General features: G+C 39.2%; 2 protein-coding genes across 2 annotated transcripts; one reads left to right on the forward strand and one right to left on the reverse strand.

Moving 5' to 3' along the window:
- Window positions 1-2,535: 2,535 nt before the first annotated feature.
- rnft2 (ring finger protein, transmembrane 2) lies at window positions 2,536-16,105 on the reverse strand. The gene is made up of 10 exons (XM_042000654.1): window positions 16,009-16,105; window positions 15,818-15,886; window positions 13,971-14,488; window positions 13,790-13,866; window positions 12,750-12,850; window positions 12,258-12,411; window positions 6,597-6,746; window positions 3,896-3,961; window positions 3,681-3,782; window positions 2,536-3,097 (listed from the first exon to the last, which is right to left on the reverse strand). The coding sequence occupies exons 2-10, from the start codon at window positions 15,862-15,864 to the stop codon at window positions 2,963-2,965; spliced, it is 1,350 nt and encodes a 449-aa protein (XP_041856588.1). The 5' UTR covers window positions 15,865-15,886; window positions 16,009-16,105; the 3' UTR covers window positions 2,536-2,962.
- A 54-nt stretch (window positions 16,106-16,159) lies between these two features.
- Window positions 16,160-19,608, forward strand: spring1 (SREBF pathway regulator in golgi 1). The gene is made up of 5 exons (XM_042000666.1): window positions 16,160-16,847; window positions 17,894-18,050; window positions 18,154-18,305; window positions 18,542-18,655; window positions 19,089-19,608. Exons 1-5 carry the CDS (start codon window positions 16,752-16,754, stop codon window positions 19,170-19,172), a joined length of 603 nt encoding a protein of 200 aa, XP_041856600.1. The 5' UTR covers window positions 16,160-16,751; the 3' UTR covers window positions 19,173-19,608.
- The last annotated feature ends 104 nt before the right edge of the window (window positions 19,609-19,712 follow it).

A 19,712-nucleotide genomic window follows, 5' to 3' on the forward strand; every position in this document is an offset into this window, starting at 1 on the left:
GATTTATAATACACGGTTCCATTTATATCAATTTTATAATGTGACCACAGCTGTATAATGATGTGAACTTAAAAACAAGTAATTAATACTTCATGTCTCTAGAATATATATATATATATATATATATATATATATATATATATATATATATATATATATATATATATATATATATATATATATAAAACTTATAGGGGTATTTTGCTTATTCGTGATTACCGTCTACAAAAGGCTGACCAGAACAAAATAGTAAAGAAACAGGAGAGACTTTGATTGAATGTTTGATTTTGATTCTGATTCTGATTTTGATCCGGATTCTGATTGAACTGCATGTCTCTTTTGGTAAAGGATGATGTAAACCCTAAACCATGTGACATGGTAATGAATAATACAGTAGAGAGGTGGAGAGAGAAGCTGGAGGAAAGCAAACACAGCAAGGTTTGATGAGAAAAGAGGAGGAGGGTCGTATATTCTCAAGACTTATATACAGAAGACAAGCAGCTCAGTCAGTGAAGATGTGCTGGCTGCCGATAGACCAGCCTTTGCTGCGGCCAGGTGACTCCAGCTGCAGCGCGCGCCGACCCTTCGCGTGCACCATGGCTCAGCTACTCGCGTCGCGCCTGCGAAGGATCGGGGACCAGCTGGAGAAGAGCTGGACAGCGGAAAAGTCGGACATCGGCTTCCGCTGCGGGGACGCAGGGGCGCTAGTGGTGACTGCGCGAGGCCAACTGAAGGGCTTCCTGTACATTGCGGTGCACTTGACCGTGCTCGTGCTGCTCAGCACAAGGCGACAGCTGTAGGTCGCGCGCGAGGCGGCAACACCAGCAACAGGTGAGTAAACAGGTTTCACTTCACCTGCGTAGGTGTAGTGTAGGGTTGTGTATGACTTACATGTTCACTTATTGTGTGGCTACACTAAAAGCGTTCAAGTGAAATGAATTTAAAGATGACATTTGATTGTAAACTTAGGCTATTTACCGAAACTATAAGTTTCTAAGAAGAAAAAATTTCTATCTTGTTCTCATAATGTCTACAGAAAAGGTTTAAAAGTGCACAAACTCAAGGAAATCATGCTTATATTCCCAAAAGTATGAATTAAATGTGCCATAGAAATTTATATTTATTTAATATTTTGGCCCAAGCTGTTTTGTTTAGTTTTAACAAGCATACATTTACAATTTAGTTTTACAAAAACAAACATAAATCTTCCAAATCATCAATGCTACTTTTGCACTGGATTAAATTCTACCGTATTTAATTCTAGCACAGCAATTCTGATTATAATCAGTTTTTGTTGAAAATTTTAGTCATTTTTATTTTTTAATAAAGAAATTATGTAATACTTTGTTTAAAGGATGATAAAATTTTACATAAAACTGATGCTAAATTCGATGTGCTAATACAGATAATTGGATAAAGGGAAGAAGGGTGCATATTTGTTAACATATTCGTGTCACGTGATTCTATCTATCTATCTATCATTTTAAAGAGTGCTTTATTACGATAATGTGGGTATATGTTTCTGATTGCAGATGGTGCCTTCAGGATCATGCATATAAAAGCGACTGGCTCACATCATTTGCGTATGCAGGAGACTCGGAGGATGCGCTCCAGGAAAAAGATGTGGGCAGCGAGTAAAAACACCGACAGAACGCCTTAAATTTGATGTGTCAGCGTCGGTACTGACTTAACTCCCATGTGTCATTGTGGAGACTTACTCAGGTCTGCTGTGGATAAACTTCGAGTTTTATAACGAGCTGACACAATTAACCCCAGCAGCCCTCCAGCTGCCCCCACGTGACTCTCCTATTCTGTCATCCCATTTACAAATGGTGATGTAATCCTCCCCTGGTAGCGTGGAGGGAAAAGCTTACTAATGGTAACGCCTTTGAATTTCTTCACCTCCCACGATGTAAGTGCATCAGTGACAGCTGGGTTAAATTGAACAGATTAAACAAATCTAGACTACAATTAATGGAGCAACCCTTCATAATGCACTGAAATACACTTTTTTTTAGCTTCAGGCTGCAGTGGACTGTTCTTTTACATAAGCTATACTGTCTATGTAAATATGTACATATTAAGGATGTTTTTACAAGTGTTTTGTACAGTGCTTAGACTCCTTTGTGCTTTACTATTTGGGCAATGTTGTGTGGCTTTTCTAATATAAAAAATAAACAAATTTAAAAAAAGGGAAAAAATGCTGGACCTGTGTATAAGAAGCTGTTACACTGTCTGTGAGTTCTTAAAATAACATTTTCCCGATATATCAAGTGAAATGTAAGCAGAGAAATTGTCTTTTTATAAAAAAAAATAAAAATAAGTGCTCTTTTATGTCTGCGGCATTTCATATGGACTTTTTGGTAGTTATGATGTTAAAAGTTTTACTAAACTATATCATATACAGGAATCATTTAATGGTACCAAATTCAAGAGAAAATGTAAAAAAATGTGATAATGGTGCTTCTTACATTTAACACAGATACTGAATCTGTTTTTTATACCATAGGTAATTAAAACTCACTCATCACGTGGCCGTCACAGTATCTTTACTAAGCAACAACTTTTTCTACCTACACATAGTACAAACGTTTGAAGTCATTTTGTTCCGACAATCATTGTGAGAGGTTTCATTTTGTTTAAATGGAGAAAAACTAATAAAACAACATGTTATATATCAACAGTATAACTTAGTAAATAGAAACAGTATGTGACAAAATCTTAAAGAATAATTGAGCCAAATTTACAACAAATAAAAATATCAGAGTAAATCAAATAAACATTTTTATCAAGTAACTTATACAAAAAGCAGCTATACAACAGTCAGGTTTCATGCTTTAAGTGACACCATTTGGTTTATGCACGTATTAGAGCAACTATGCTTATTCTGATTTAAATGATAATCACATCATTGTCTCACTTGCATTACATCACAATCCTGATCACATTCGTGCTTTCAGAGTCAGTAGATCTGGAAGTGAGCGGAGGTGGTTCCGTCCTTCCAGCATCGCAAGGTCTCAATGACGGTGGAGCGGCACAACGGACACGTCCGCTCGCGGTCGAACCACAAACACAGGCACTCCTCGCAGAACACATGCTGCAAAGCAACACAATGAATTGTTCTGTTCCTTTAGGGACTTAGATGCACTTGTGACTCATGTGAAACTTGTTTCATCATTCTCACTGCAAATGTTAGATTAACTTTGATTTAAAAAAAAAAACAACAACAGAATACTCCCATATAAGTTCAACAATGTCTCAGCAGTCAAAGTCCTATTTTGTGTCAAATTGCTGGCTAATTATTAAGCCATTTTTGTAAAAACAATTAACTGCATCCAATTACATCAACAAAATGTAATATATAGCATGAAGTTACTATGATGAATTATTTTGCAATCTACTTTAAGTAGTAGCAGAAGTATGACTGATGCTGATGTGCTGGAATTGTGAAACTTTATATCATGAAGGAAAAAAAAATGTTTAAGCTCTTTGAAAAATAAGTAGACTTTGCCACATGGATAAAAATTCAGTAAATTGCCACTCAAAGGGAAACTGTATCTCTGTGCTGGCTTTGGTCAGAGGAGCTCTCAGCAACAGGGGGCAGTACATCACTGCTTTTTGTCTTTTCTTCCAGTCTTTGACAATGACTTGAAATTAATTTAGAACCTGTAGCTTCTTACCTGACAGAGGAGGGCTATGGGGTCTCTGAAATCAGCCTGACAGATGGCACACGCATCACCTGCCTCGCTGCACTGCTGACTGCCGGCCCTCACCCCGTAGCTCTGAATTAAACAATAAATAAATAAAAAAGAACACATTGAAGGAATTAAACTCTATTTAAAAAAAAGTTCAAATTCAAGTTTTGATTTAAACAATAAATTTGCCTTTATCTGACCTGGGAGCTGCACAGCATGACCATGGCCTTGCGTATCGCAGATAGACGTCCACAAATGTCAAAGGACTGTAAATGGAAAAACAATCATTTTTTTTAAACAATGATAAAAACAGCTGCTCAAAAAATTAAGGTTTTTATGTTGATTTTAAACATGCATCAAAGCTCTGAATTTTGACATTTTGCTGCATGTTAATACACAAAACATCCACATAAAGACCCAAAAGACTTTTACTGAGTTAATAATCCTGTTCCGGCTAGTAAATAAGCCTGTGTGCGAATACAGAAAGTAATATTGGGTATTAAATAATCCATACCTGTTTCTACTTACAGATATATTTCTATCTGCTTATTTGTCCACATTGCTTATACGCTCAATAACACATGTTGCTGATTTCAACACTGTTAAGATAAGTTTTAATAAAAAAGGAGCTTCAACTAACATTATTGCCAATAACTTTTTACTACTCTGGACTATTTCCAGTTTGATTATATGGCAATCAAGTGAAGTCGGCTTATTTGCAGCCATGCCAGCAGATCTGCGAGATTTAAGCACAACGCTCAAATCAATGCCAACACATCAACGTTATCTTTAACAACTTTTTTTCCAGGGTTCCCAACGTGCTGAGCCTCCTTGCACATTGATCTTTGTTAATTCGTATTGAACACAATGTGCAAAAGCACAAAAAATGAATATATGCCTAAAATACCCAAATAAGGTAATATCTCATTAATTCAGATTTTAATAAAGCTATCACAGTTCAGGTTGTTGTTCCGTGTAGCTTTGTAAATATTTCCACTTCTCTTAAAGTTGGACTTTTAACCCAACCTCTTCCTCATTTTACAGTTTATTTCAGCTTTGTCCGGTTATTTAACAGCACGACAGCCGCTGAGTGACTCAACAACGGATGCGCATCAGAATACTCAAATGCTGAAACACTACTAACATGACCTGATCTTGGGAAATACCATCACTGCATCTGAGCAGACACAGGAAACTGTCCACCCTTACTAAGAAAGGCAAATGCTGAATGACTGGTTTTTATCAAAAATCTTTCTCTGTCACAGAATGCATGGCAATAACGACTTAATAACTCTTACATAATCCAGGGTTCATACATGTTCCATTTATATTCATCATATTAGCTCCCTGAACAGCATCATTAAAACTGACTCAGGGCTCTCCGAGTGTTGTTATGTGAAGTAACATCACCGCAATCTCTTCACGTCAGTTTTTCCAGCCTTCTCTTCTCTGTGCCTTCCTTCCTGCATTTTATGTCAAAAGAACTGCAGAGGAAACATTTCGGGTCTATGTCCAAAAGAGGAATAACAGCAAAATGTGACGACCTTTAATATAAGGTGGCCATGATGTTCTTCTAAGCTCCTCCAAAAATTCACCCAAATGGGCAGAAACAGTACATTTCACTGCTGCACACACCATGACCACACTATACACATATAAGAAGTTTAAAAAACTGATCCTGAACATGTTGACTTGTTGATCTGAGTCTTGGGAGAATAATATACTGACCTCCTTCCTTGCCTGCTTACATGGCTGATTTTCATGAAAAATGGTAGAGATGGAGTATTGGCAAAGGAATAAGTCAATAAAGTAGCACAATGTAACTTTCTGACCTTAAAAATATGCGTTTCTAGCTCGTTTTGATAGCACAGTGACATTTATTATGTACATTCCGGGGAATATTGTTGCCTAGCAGCATCCTGAGACTGAGAAACCACACTTTACACCTTTACACTTACACCTACAGCAACATTTTGCTTTATGGCATTGTGTCACACACCAGCAGCTGGATATCAGCATTTTGAACGAGCACAATGGCTAATTCATCAAAACGCAAGAAGGGTTTATCAAAGGAAGCAAGACAAAAAATAAATAAATAAATAAAAAGAGAAAAAAGGACAGAGCAAGAGATAAGACAAGAATCAAAGTCAAACTGACTTTTACTGGCTGGAGAGAGCTCAGAAGAGAGATAGGATGCAAGATGGCTGCTAAATTTATGCATATGTCACTCACGCGAGCTCATAACTGCTTCTGCTGGTCAGAAAGCTAAGCAGTCAACTGAAATATGCAGCGGGTCTTTAACGAGGAAATTAGAGCGATTCCAGACAGTTAGTGAGTATTTGACTGTTCCAATTGTTATGGCAAGAAGACACGCAAACAGGGAATGCGCTTTTACCACTTTCTCTTGATTTCGCACATTTTTAGTGTTATCACACGGACAAACGAGACTCACCGACAGTTTGCTACTTGTGCATTAAAGCATAAAACGTTTGAACCATATTATTGCAAACGAGTGGAATTACCTGTGTCAAACATTTCTTAAAGGACTCTATGATATCAATTTCTTACAAATTTTGAAAATAAAATAAATTAACAAATACAGATTCTATAGTAATTAATTCCCAATCTTCATAAAAATGTGCACAACAGATCTTTAGTTGTGCTGTTGTGTCAAGCTACAAAACAAAAAGTGAGCTCACATCTTAGCGATGCAGTGATTTTTCTATTAGAGTGAACTATCATCTACTGGTGTGTTGAAACGGGGAAACATCTAAAGCTGACCAGAGCTGGCCAACCCCGATCTCTCGTAAGGTCTACCATAAATAGTTCCTCACAAAATCGAACAAAGTATCATAAAAGTCAAGATTCTTGCTAAAACTTTTGCTACCAGGCACTGAATACCTTGCAGAGGCTGTAGATGATGATGAGTGTGGCTCCCAGAAAGTAACTGTTTGAGGGGTTTTCTCCCATGATGTACTTGTACCACAACTGGATGGGAACCAAAGCCCGAAACAGCTGGCTCAGCTCTTCGATGAGAAGATAGAACTTACCCTGGACAAACACAGATAATTAGAAAATGGAATTAAAGCTGAGGCCTGTAATAAAACATACAGATGATTAATAATTAAACTGGACACACCAACACTGTGTCAGTGCGCCTTTAAAAAAAAAAGAAAAAAAAGAAATAGTCATGGTTCAGTCATTTCAGTTCAAGACCAAACTATTCTTAAATGTGCTTCCATGATGGTGAAACTAGTCACCAAGTGCTATCAGAGCTGGGGCATCCCATTCTACCTTCAAGAAACACCTGCTAAATAACCAAGTGTAAACAAAAAGAACCCACGTTTCAACTATATGAAGTAAATAAATACACCAGATTGAGACAATAAGTGTTTTTTCTTTGATCCACTCACCAACTTGCCTAAAAAGTAGAAAGAGCCCAGCAGCTTCAGGGCACTCTTCTATCTAGTCAAGAGCAGTGTGGTATTAAAAGCTTAAAACGGCACGCCTCCAGCCCAAACATGGCTGCGGTCCAGATCTCAGCAGCTTCTCAGCAGCGCGGGCAATTTCCCCACACTGCAAGGTAAACTGGCAGCGGCTCTTCCCACCTGCTACCCAATGCCCACACTGGGCCCAGCACTATGGGTGCTGAATGGCTGTCTTTAAAGTGGCCTCCCCCTCTTTAATCACACAGAAGAAAAGTACTTGTGTCCCTGCTGCTATAAAGTGCACTAAGTAAACTGGGGACAGTTAAAAACAGAGGCGATTAAAATGAAGGCAAACTTGATTCCCATAGGCCCCTGTAGCATCCCAGCTTGTGTAATGACTTCATGGATGGTAGCAGACAAAGATTGATGACTGTGGGTAAAGAGGCACAAACAGCCGGGTTGGTAGGGGAGAAAGACCTCTGCTAACTGCTAATTCATCTTCCTTATTGTTCCCTTTGCTTCGCATCCCACAGTGCCCATCATGCCCACGCAAAAACTGTCAAATTTAAACTTTGGAAACAAGCCAGTGGGTTTGAGAAAGCTCCACAGCAGGCGCTATTTGAACAGTTTCCTGCTTGTTCTTTTATTTATTTGAAGGTGCGAGGGATTATTTAGATTTACACTGTCAGATTGATTTTTATCTACTTCATTAATCAACCAAACTGCACTGGCACAGCAACTAAACATTTTACACCTGTTCAGGCAAGTTTTAAATAAACTAAAGATACATTTTCTGACTAATAAAACAGCAATTTCAGCAAAAGTGATGAAGACATTTCCTTCCTCAAAAATATCTGCATCAATCCATCCATCCATCCATCCATCCATCCATCCATCCATGGTTTATTCCTGCTTATTCTAAAGCAGGGTCGTGGCATTGCATCATATCCCAGCTCCTCCTAGGCGAGAGGCAGGGGGCATCCTGGACAAGTAACCAGTCCATCACAACCCAACACATTGCTAAGATAAGGATGCTAATTTATTTCCACCCAGATCCATGTTTACCTTCGACAAATATTCCAAATGCACCACACTTAACTTAAATTAAAAAAGACTTAAATTATTTACTGTTGGTCCAATAAATTAAGTATTTCAGACCTGATGATGCCCATTGCTACTTATCAGTAACGCTATCCGAAAAATAAAACATAAGCAAAAAGTTGTAACAACAATCATCAGTTTTCATTTAAAAAATTTCCAACAGTCTGCTTCAATAATCTCCTTCTGCTGGATAACAAGGAAGATGTTTTGCTCAATGAAATAAACCTCACGTTTACTTAACAAACAACAGGATTCAGGCACATTCGTTGAAGTCTAGCCTTTAAAAATGCTTGCTTGCTGTCAGTGGAGTAGACTCGCGCTGACTGCAGTGATCAGGCTGGATCATCGTTTTCTTCGCCTGGATGCAGTAATGAACTTTAAAAGCTGATTATAAGAGTTCAAAATAAACTATTTACCCTCTATGAAATTAGATAAGAAAGTATGACACTATCTGGGATTCCCTTAAACTCAGCATGTGTCCTGTCAAAGCTGTCAAATCCTGCATGTCTGTTCATGTATGTCTGTGTGTGTGCATGTGTGAGTGGAGGATGCAGGTAATGGTCCAGCTCCAGGGAGGGATGACCTCACCCCTGCAACACCCTTGAGGACGAATGAGCTCAGTTGCTTGCTGGCGTGGTTCTGATAGGCCTCCAGGTTTGTTTATCAGTGGAAAATTTAATCCTAATACTTTCTACTCCCTCCTCCACCTTCTATCTAAAACATAAACACACACCGGGACCATGAGCTGCACCTGTATGGAAATCAAGTTGATGTGTGTGTGTGTTTCCAGACATATTTCATTGCCTCAGGCCAGAAAAAAACTCACAAGCAGACACCCATATGCACAAGGCTCATCTAAGGAGTGTACCATTTAAAAGCTTATGAATACTAAACAGTTTCACACTGTGACCCCTCAGTGGAGTATTCCATCATAGTTTAGTCAGTTCTCTTTTTGCAAAGCACGAATTTAGCTTCACAACTTGGAATGTGAGTGTCTGTTAACACAATCATTGTTTATGTTGTGGATTATTTGCTTTAAGTTCAGATTCCCTTTACTGTTTTTCTTTTGGAAATTAATTTTCTCATGAAATATCAACTAAAATGTTTATTTAAAAGATGGAAAATCATGATTGACAAACACATTATTTGTGTAACCTAATAATTAAAACGAGGACAGACCTCACATGTGAGAGGCTAAACCGTTGCAAGTTTTCTTCTTAAAAAGAAAAAAATATATAATTTAATCTCCACACTTACAATTATTCATACCCATGCCAAACAGTTTTCTCAGCCTAGAAATGGCAGAAATGACAAGCTTGCAGGAAATAGTCTTTCAATGAGACACAAGATCAAGAAGCTGAAATTACTCATAACGTATTTTCTTTTATCACCCCTTCTATGTCATGTTGAGATGAAACAATACATCAGTGAAATGGAAATTCAAGAAAAATTCTAAAATCAGTCAGGGGGGCGAATAATTATGAGTTTAACTGCTTAATGGTATTGTTACTGTTTCATATCACATTTATTCACAGGTTAAAGAGGATTTAGATTCACAGTGTACTCTCAGTGGCAGGGCAATAACAACAGGGCAAACCCACCAAGGCTGGAGACTAAACAATACTGGAAAAGCATATGGGAGAAGGAGGCATCACACAACAGCGGCGCACAGTGGCTGATGGATCTAAGAGCAGACCACAGCAACCTCCCTGAACAAGAACCAGTAACCATCACAGTGGCAGACATTCAACAAAGAGTCTCAGGTATGAAAAACTGGACAGCACCAGGGCCTGACATGGTTCACACCTACTGGCTGAAGAAGCTAACTGCACTCCATGAGCGCCTGGCAGCACAAATGACCCAGCTGCTAAAGGATGGGACCCACCCTGAAGGGCTAACTGAAGGCCGGACAATTCTAATCCAGAAGGATCCCCTGAAGGGAACAGTTCCATCCAACTATCGGCCAATAACCTGTCTCCCCACCACATGGAAGCTCATGTCAGGCATCATAGCAGCTATGATAAGTGGGCACATGGATCAATACATGAGCACAGCACAGAAGGGCATTGGTAAAAATACCAGAGGAGCAAAACACCAGCTACTGGTAGATCGGGACTGCAGAACCAGGAATACCAATCTGTGCACTGCCTGGATTGATTACAAGAAAGCCTATGACTCAATGCCACACACATGGATCATGGAATGCTTGGAGATGTATAACATCAACAGGACTCTAAGAGCCTTCATTGCAAACTCAGTGCGGCAGTGGAAGGCCACCCTTGAGGCCAACTGCAAGCCAATTGCACAAGTGTCCATCAAATGTGGCATATACCAAGGAGATGCCCTGTCCCATGTGCTGTTCTGCATAGGTCTGAACCCCCTCAGCCAAATAATCACCAAGACTGGCTATGGATACCAACTCAGGAATGGGTCCATCATCAGTCACCTCCTCTACATGGATGACATCAAGCTGTATGCCAAGAGCGAGTGAGACATTGACTCACTGATCCACACAACCAGGATCTACAGCAATGACATCGGAATATCATTCGGACTTGAGAAGTGTGGGCGGATGGTGACAAAGAGAGGGAAGGTAGTCCATACAGAAGGGATCTTACTCCCAGACGGCAGAATAGCAGACATTGAGGACAGCTACAAGTACCTTGGAATCCCACAAGCAAATGGCAACCTCGAACAGGCCACAAGAAAAGCAGCCACAGCCAAATACCTCCAACGAGTAAGGCAAGTCCTAAGGAGTCGGCTCAATGGCAAGAACAAGGTCCGGGCAATTAACAGCTATGCCCTGCCGGTCATCAGATACCCTGTGGGAATAATAAGCTGGCTAAAGGAAGAGATTCAGACCACAGATGTGAAAACATGAAAGCTCCTGACCATTCATGGAGGGTTTCATGGAGGACTAGTGAGTGTCAGAACCACTATCCAGGGTGAAACATCCAACATCTTTGAATACATCAGGAAGATAGCCTCAACAGACGAAGTGCTCGGTGGATGTCTCAGGCAGTGGAAAACAGATCATGTGGTGATGGAGGAACCATCATGGGAGGAAAAGCCCCTCCATGGGATGTACCACCGACAGATAGCTGAAGTGGCTGATATCGAGAAATCCTACCAATGGCTAGAAAGGGCTGGACTGAAAGACAGCACAGAGGCACTGATCATAGCTGCACAGGAGTAAGCCTTGAGCACCAGAGCAATAGAGGCCCAGATCTACCATACAAGACAAGACCCCAGGTGCAGACTGTGCAAAGAGGCTCCTGAAACAATCCAGCACATAAATGCAGGGTGTAAGATGATGGCAGGGAAATCTTACAAGGAGCGTTATATCCAAGTGGCTGGTATAGTCTACAGAAACATCTGTGCGGAATACAGACTGGAAGCCCCGAGGTCAAGGTGGGAAACACCTCCGAAGGTGGTAGAGAATAACCGAGCTAAGATCCTGTGGGACTTCCAGATCCAGACCGACAAAATGGTAATGGCAAACCAGCCAGACATTGTGATGATGGACAAACAGCAGAGGAAAGCCGTTGTGGTTGACATCGCAATACCAAGCGACTGCAACATCAGGAAAAAGGAACATGAGAAACTGAAGAAATACCAAGGCCTGAAAGAAGAACTTGAGAAGGCCTGGAAAGTGAAGGCAACAGTGGTGCCCATGGTCATCAGAGCACTCGGGGCAGTAACCCCCAAACTGGAAGAGTGGCTACAGCAGATCCCAGGACAAACCTCAGACATCTCGGTCCAGAAGAGTGCAGTCCTAGAAACAGCAAAGATACTGCGGAGAACCCTCAAGCTCCCAGGCCTCTGGTAGAGGACCCAAGCTTGGATGGATGAAAGACCGCGGACAATTTTTTATTTTTTTTTTTATATATAAAATAAAATGAAAATAAATTAAATAAAAAAATAAAATAAAATAGTGAAAAGCCATACTGTGTGTGGATGTACAAATGTACAAATATTTAAAATAAAATAAAATAAAATAAAATAAAATGTACAAACATCTAGAATTTCTTACCCTGGATTTGAAGGCCAGGAGGATCTTGGGCAGAAAGAGGACAAAGCACTTCAGGCCGATGGTGACGTATTTCAGGACAAAGTCAGTGATTCCCACCACCCAGATCAGATCAAAGAAGTCAAAGCTGCTCAGGTTGGGCTTTGCAAATATGAGACTAGAATAAAAACAAACATCATCAATTTAAATGACTTGTGACAGGGAAAACTGGTGTTTCCCCTTGGAATGACAGAACGACAAGCAACAAGAAGGGAAAATACTTAACATAATGTAAGAAACTCTGTAAAGAAAACAATAAAAGAAATAAAATACTCACAGGACATGACCAGACTAGAACGGCAATACTCCCTAAAGGAAATGGTAGTGAAAATGAAATGGTTTACGCAACACAAAATGTATTGAATAACTACAAATAACATAAAACTAAAACAAAACAAAAGGATGGTGGGCAAAGACGCACACAGCTGCGACAAAAATACCTGCTTTTAAAACTACCTGTTGTGCAGCTCCTCGTGACTAAATGTATAGTAGACATACACAATGTTTCCTCCGAGGAAGATGATGATCCACAGAGCAACAAATACAGAACGCTCCTCCTGGAAAGAAGCAGAGAAAAAAAGTCTGAGCAACTTTAACAGAATTATACGTTACATTTGATTTATATTCCACCTCATTCATTTTAAAATTAGCATTATCTTCAATAATACTGCAAACTAAATAATGGCATTTCTAGTCCATTACTGTTCTGTTTACCTGCTGTGTGTGCCCATATTCTTCGACTGGGCATCAAATATTTAAACTTTTTTCATTTTTGTTCTTATAAGCTCTGATTTACACACTAAATACTTGACAATTAAAGGATAAAGCTGTTGTAACCGTTGAATTTTCTTCAAGTTCAATTCATCAAACTGGTCGATATAACCAATAGTACTCCAATCATAATAGTATACATAAATACTTGAACATACTAGTCCATTAAATACCAGGGCGGGAAGACATTACACCAGTTTTAGTACCACTACATTGGCTCCCCGTGAATAATAAACTACATTATTTTTATGAACTGTATTATTACATGTGCTTTATTTGTGTGTGTGGGTGCATGTATGACTGTGTGCGAAAGAGTCTATAATGAGGCGTATGATTTAAAATTACTATGCTACAAACTTTGGTGTGTGAAAGCACTTTGTGTTAGTTTTTGCATAAAAAATGCTTTATAAATAAAATTTGATTTGATACGTGTATTAATATAATGGATTAATATTTACTATTAGAACAACCTCCTTCTATTATTCATATACATAATTACTATTTTATTATAATATATAAAATATCTACTACCACTAACAACAGCAATATTGGAAGTAAAATTATTTCAGCTATTTCAGGGAATAATGAATCCTTGTGTAAACCTACATGACACTTAAAAGGTGCTTAGCAAGAAATTAACACCTGCTTTGTCCCCAACTATAGCTGTGACAATCTTTGCCTGAATATAAGATTTATAAACTGACTGTTTTCTTTATTTTTTTTACCCGTAATGACACTTGGTGCCTAAACGTGGAATTAGCATAGGCAAACGTGCTGGCCATCCCCACACACACAGCAATACCTGCAGGAAATAGAAGCAACAGCATCACTAAACAGGACCATATGCTGCTAATGATAGTTTTTAATAAGGAAGTGTTAGACATATTTCCCTATGAGATGTAATACCTAGTTTATGCTGAAAGCAGACTTTAGCCAGCAAAATGAGGATAAAAGGAAAGCCCCTCTGCAGCCAGGTGACCACCGCCTTCAGCTCAGACAAAGCTGGGGCCGGGGTGGACTGGTCATCCTGGGCCTCCTCCCTGGGGCCGTGCCTCTCGGAGCCAGCCGCTGTGGTAGCCTGCTGGAGCAGAGACGAGGTCCTGTGCTGCAGGGGCTGGTGGTGGAAGTGATGGTGGTGATGGTGGTGGTGGTGCTGGGGTGGCCGGGGGAGAAAAGTTCCACCCTCTGTGCGATGCGGTCCCCCTTCTTCTCTGGATGATGCAGTCATCTGGATAAAAACTTCAGGCGGAGAGCCCAAGACTAAGCCGGCTGCCTGGAACTGGGCAGACGAGACAGAACTGGAGGGGACACCCACCAGGCCTGAGAAGATCTGCTGGGGTGAAGTGGACGAGTCAGGCTTCAGGCAGTCAAACACACCACCTTCATCCAGACTGCTCTCAGATCCCAGAGTTTGGCTTCGGCTCCTGAAAGGGAACAAATACAGGAGTGAAAAAAATAGTCCAGTTATGCTATTTCTTTTGTGTTTTATTAAGCATATTCCCTCAACATACATGTTGATATATCAGACAAAGGATTATTAGTTTTAAGTTTCTTGAAAGCCACTCCTACTTGTCTGCTGTAAAAACCAGTCAAAAGCTCCTTAGGTGGATGTGGCTTTGTTATGCTGTAAGCAAAATTGCACTGGCATGGTTTGGGTCAATTCATGCCTTTAGAAAGGCCCATATAAATCAAAACAAAGTTCTTCTAAAGGATTACCTTCAACTATTTTATGACATACGTATATCTTGTTCAAATTTGTGTCTGCCAAATTAACAATCTGCCCTTAGGGCACAAAGGGTATCTGAAGAGATTGATGTTTGAAAATGATGTAAAACACATGTTCCAGTTAGTTTTTGTCCCAAAATCTGAACTTAGCTGAACAAATATGGGAGATTTATGACCAACATGTTAAGAAACTTAAGTGTCAATTTGGGAATATGTTTGAGAAGAATTATGTTTGAACCCTTCAGCAGACTTCTAGAACTTGTAGAATCAATGCCAAGGCCACCAAAGCTGCTTTGGTGGCAAAGTACAGGCCTACAAAAATGTATTTATTGTATTTACTGTGTTAAGAATGCTAACAGACCGTGCTATGTTGCTCTGTTCATTACCTCTATTGTATTTGACAGCGCTGGTTTGTCTGTCTGTTAGCAGCATAACATTTTCTGGCAATCTCTAAAATGGAATTATGAACAAATTATTAGATTTTAAAGTGATCTGGATCACCTCCTGGAACCAGGAATTTTTAAAGGGATTCTTTACTATTGGGAGATAGATTTTATTTTGCCATTTGATCTTCAAACTCAAAAATAATGCCCACAATCATTGGCAATAAAATTGCAATGGCTCGACACAGTTGTGCACTCTCTGAGTGCTTCTTGTTTTCTTTGCTTTAAGTTGTATGCTGGGGTAGTAACTAGTGCAGCATGAGAAAGTTGAATTTTAGAAAACATAATGGGGAAAAATGATGCAATCAAATTCTGAGGCTTCATCTCCTTGCAGTATGCTGGGTTTAACTAAACTTCAAGAGTGCTGAAGTCAGAACACAGCAAAGCCAGATCAGAAATGCCCACGCCACTGTAATGATGCAGAATTCGTATTCTGCATCAGCAGGAACCAACAGACTTTATCTTGTGGCAAGCCATAATATGTACAGACAGAAGGATCCATGAACAGTTAGCTGTCCATTGCGTGAACTCAACCCACAAACAAAAGGGATTGCAAAACAGCTTTCTGAGAGCATCTTCCCCCACCGTTCAGAGGGCATGCCATCCGTGTTGCTGCTGTGTCTCCTCTGCATGGCATCACCACATGGTCCAACCCTGCAAAGGTAAAATAATATCATCATTCTGACTGATTAACTAAAAGCTCTTATACGCAGTTGTTCGGCTCAATGGGATTAATATTTTAGTCAGTACTCTGCACATCAATGTACCAGCTTTACCTGTGTCAGCTCTATGAATTACCCTACAGCTTTTTTCATAGTTAGCTTGGAAACTGTAGCTTGGTTGATAATGCTGCCCTGACGCTCCGCTGGAAAAAAAAAAACAACTTCCTGTATGACGTCTGCGAGACCGGCATCTACCAATCAGTGTCCTCCTTCCCAACGGACCACATCCGTGTTGGAAATTGGTGTTGATGGTGGATATCAGATTTCGCTGAGAAAAGATCACCGACGCTGCCTATTAGGCATCATGTTGGACATTAGCGACCCGTTTTCTTTAGGGAAGATGCAATTACGTCATTAGGCAGCATTTCAGAAAATTAATATTATTCAATAATCAGTGTCCAGTGGAAGCTTATGATAACGAGAGCTAGCTAGCAGGCTAGCAAAACAGGATTTTACGTTGAAACACCGTTAGCTTACATGCCTACCTACAAGCATTATTCATATTTACAGCTGGACATTAAGATATTATCTATTTAAAGTGAATGTTCACAACTTAAGAGCGTAACATGGGTTAGCTGGTTTGATCTGATGTGGAATTCACTCCTTACTTTTGATGCTTACATTTATCTGACAGGTCAGCTGGCAGTTTAGTTTAATTTTACGTGCTTTGTAGTTAATCATTAAGTTGTCTCGCATTACTTGATATTAGTGACAGTTAAAGACAGTAAGAGGAGTGGTATTGGAGGAGGTTTGATGAATTGGACTGTCACTTGCATTTCCACAAGTAAAGCCATGCTATGATGGTGCTACGGAGGTTACTAAGGAAACGCTGGGTGTTGGGGGTCGTATTCGGATTGTCCCTCATCTACTTTCTTACCAGCACACTCAAACAGGTACAGAAACCCACTCTAAACTGGAGCAATGTTGACCCTTGCAATATATTATATTATATTATATTATTTAAACTCTTAAACTAACCCCAACGGATTATTTTGTTTATTCTGTTTCACATAAGAAATGTCTTACACATGAAGTGGCTCCCTGGTGATGCTGAAAATATAGCAGAACTGCTAATTGTCCTTTCAATCATCTTTAAGCTACAGCCTTATTTACCTGTTTAATTCAGAATGTAATAAAATTATAGCTACATTGGTAGAAATGTCTATCCCAGCAATTAGCAGGCAGGAGGAAGGGTAGATCCTGTGCAGTCCATCACAGGGCCAACACAGAGATACTAACAACCATTCATTCTCACACTCACTCCTTGGGAAGATTAAGTATAATTAACATAACATGCATGTCTTTGGGTGGTTTGAGGAAGCCGGAGTACCCGCTTTGCAGAAAATAATTGACTGTTCAACTAGTATGAACTAACAATAAAAAATCATATTCAGTATTTCAGGTCACTTTTAACCTTTTGCAACCCTTGTTTGGTGGTTTAAAGATTTATCTTTAGGTACTTCTAATATTTGACTGACTACATCTTGATGAGCATCTTTTAACTTCAGCAGTTTAATTAAAAATCATCACTGCAACACAAAGGTGCATTTTAGTTTTAATGGGGCTAAAGTGCACAAGCCTTGTACCTTTGATTTGCTAATTTGTCAGATTTAAAGTGGAAATGTGGCAAAGATTTTATGCAGCTAATTTAGAAATTAATATTGGAATGTAATTAACATAAAAAGACAATAAAATAATTAATATTGTTTTTATAACGGCTTATTTTCAGTTTTACAATTTTGAACGAGTCCTTTGAAATTTTGCCTTTCAAAATAGCAATCCAGCGTTAGTTTTAGTTGTCCAAAATTCAGATATTAAAGCAGCAGTTTTGTTGGAGAGCTCTCAATCAGGTCTCTTCTCTGATTAATTAATTTATTTTAAGTCCCCCATGTTATTCTTTAATGGTCTTTCTTGACTTTTTCTTGTGTGAATTTTTCAGGAGGAGCGAACCATACGAGACCGAACGCTCTTAGAAGTTAGAGATTCAGACCATCGCATCCCGTGGAAAGTCCGTTTCAACTTGGGCAACAGCAGTCGACAGATCACTCAATGCAGAAATTCTATCCAGGGCAAAACGCTGCTCACAGACGAACTTGGTGAGTTGTGCAGCCATTGCTCACCACCATGCAGTGAGAGCCCTACAGCTCCATGATACTATTTTTATCACTGTCTGTGCTTACCTGTGCTAATGTTTTACAGGTTATGTCTGTGAGAGGAAAGACTTGCTGGTTAATGGATGCTGTAACGTCAATGCTCCCAGCACCAGACAGTATATTTGTAAAAGCTGCCTCGCCAATGGCTGCTGTAGCATTTACGAGTATTGCGTGTCATGCTGCCTCCAGCCTGATAAGGTAATCTGTCATATCAGGAGCCTACAAGAGCATAGTTTTTAACAAAAACACAAAAAGCTGTCTGCATGCTGCATCCAAAAAAAATCACACGCTACATGTCTCACATTAGAGTACTGATTTAGCATTTTATAATATCTTGAGGTCTAAAAAAAAAAAAAAAAACTATAGAATTTGTATCAAAATTTGGACATCTGTGGTTTAAATGTGATAATTTTCTTATCTTTGTTCTTTCTCAGCAACCTCTTCTTGAGCGCTTCCTGAATCGTGCAGCTGAAGGTTTTCAGAACCTCTTCACTGCTGTGGAGGATCATTTTGAGTTATGCCTGGCCAAGTGTAGGACATCTTCACAAGTAAGCTAAAATAATCAAATATGACAAATCAGCTTTTCTGACCTCATTTCAGATGAATTGTTAAAGTGTTTTTTTTCCACAGATAGGCAACCAAGGGTGTCATCTTTTGATGGTTAAAAACAATATTTTGCTTACATTAGGTGTGAAAGCAAGATAGAAGATATGGTTTAACTGTCTTTATGTATCACTATAAATCATTGTGATAGTCTTATGAATTTTCTGCATGGCAACAGCTATTTTCAGGTTATTGTCATGAATCACAAAAAAATTTCCCCATGATCAGATCAATTTTCATGCAAATTTTTTACTGCATTTGCCCATTTCTCTACATAACATAAAATGCCTCAAAAATATTTGTACTTTTTAGACAGTTTGTTTTTAGTTGCATTCCAACAAAAGAAATAATACCTAACAGCTTTTTTCCCTCCTGCAGAGTGTCCAACATGAAAACACCTACCGAAACCCTCAAGCAAAGTACTGTTATGGTGAGAGTCCTCCAGAGCTTCTTCCTGTATAAGCTGGACTGAACTCTTTAAGGAAAAACATGAGAAGCAATGGATCCGTTAAAATGGCCATGTTTGGATGCACAGTAGGGTTGGAGAAGAGACGTGGAAAATGAAGTACTGTCTGACAATTTTGCATTATAGTGCCGAAGAAATGAAGAAACGTGAGACCTCCAACCTAAAAAAAAAGGACAAATACTGTTTGTAATTTTATTATTTACACTTCATAAGTGCATAGAACGCTTCCAGCATTCATCCATGATGATCATCAGGTCTACAGCACAGGCAGCTGATCCACCAGGGTTTGCTTCAAACAAGGTCATGCCATAAAACAGGCTTCATTTTTTTTTTTATTTTTTTTTTATTGAAAACGGCAAAGAATGTGTCATTACTTCTGTGTATAGTGCATGCATATGAAGATTATTTAATAAAAGTGACTGTGAAACAAGAGTTTGTTTCTTGTTTGTTTTTGTTAGCTTTTTTATTCTCCTTCATATTTTAAGTTTCTATTGTGTAGATTTTTAAAGTTCTCCATTCAACCAAAAAAAGGTGGA

The sequence above is a fragment of the Melanotaenia boesemani genome, chromosome 11 (assembly GCF_017639745.1).
Source record: "Melanotaenia boesemani isolate fMelBoe1 chromosome 11, fMelBoe1.pri, whole genome shotgun sequence".
Classification (NCBI taxonomy): Eukaryota; Metazoa; Chordata; class Actinopteri; order Atheriniformes; family Melanotaeniidae; genus Melanotaenia; species Melanotaenia boesemani.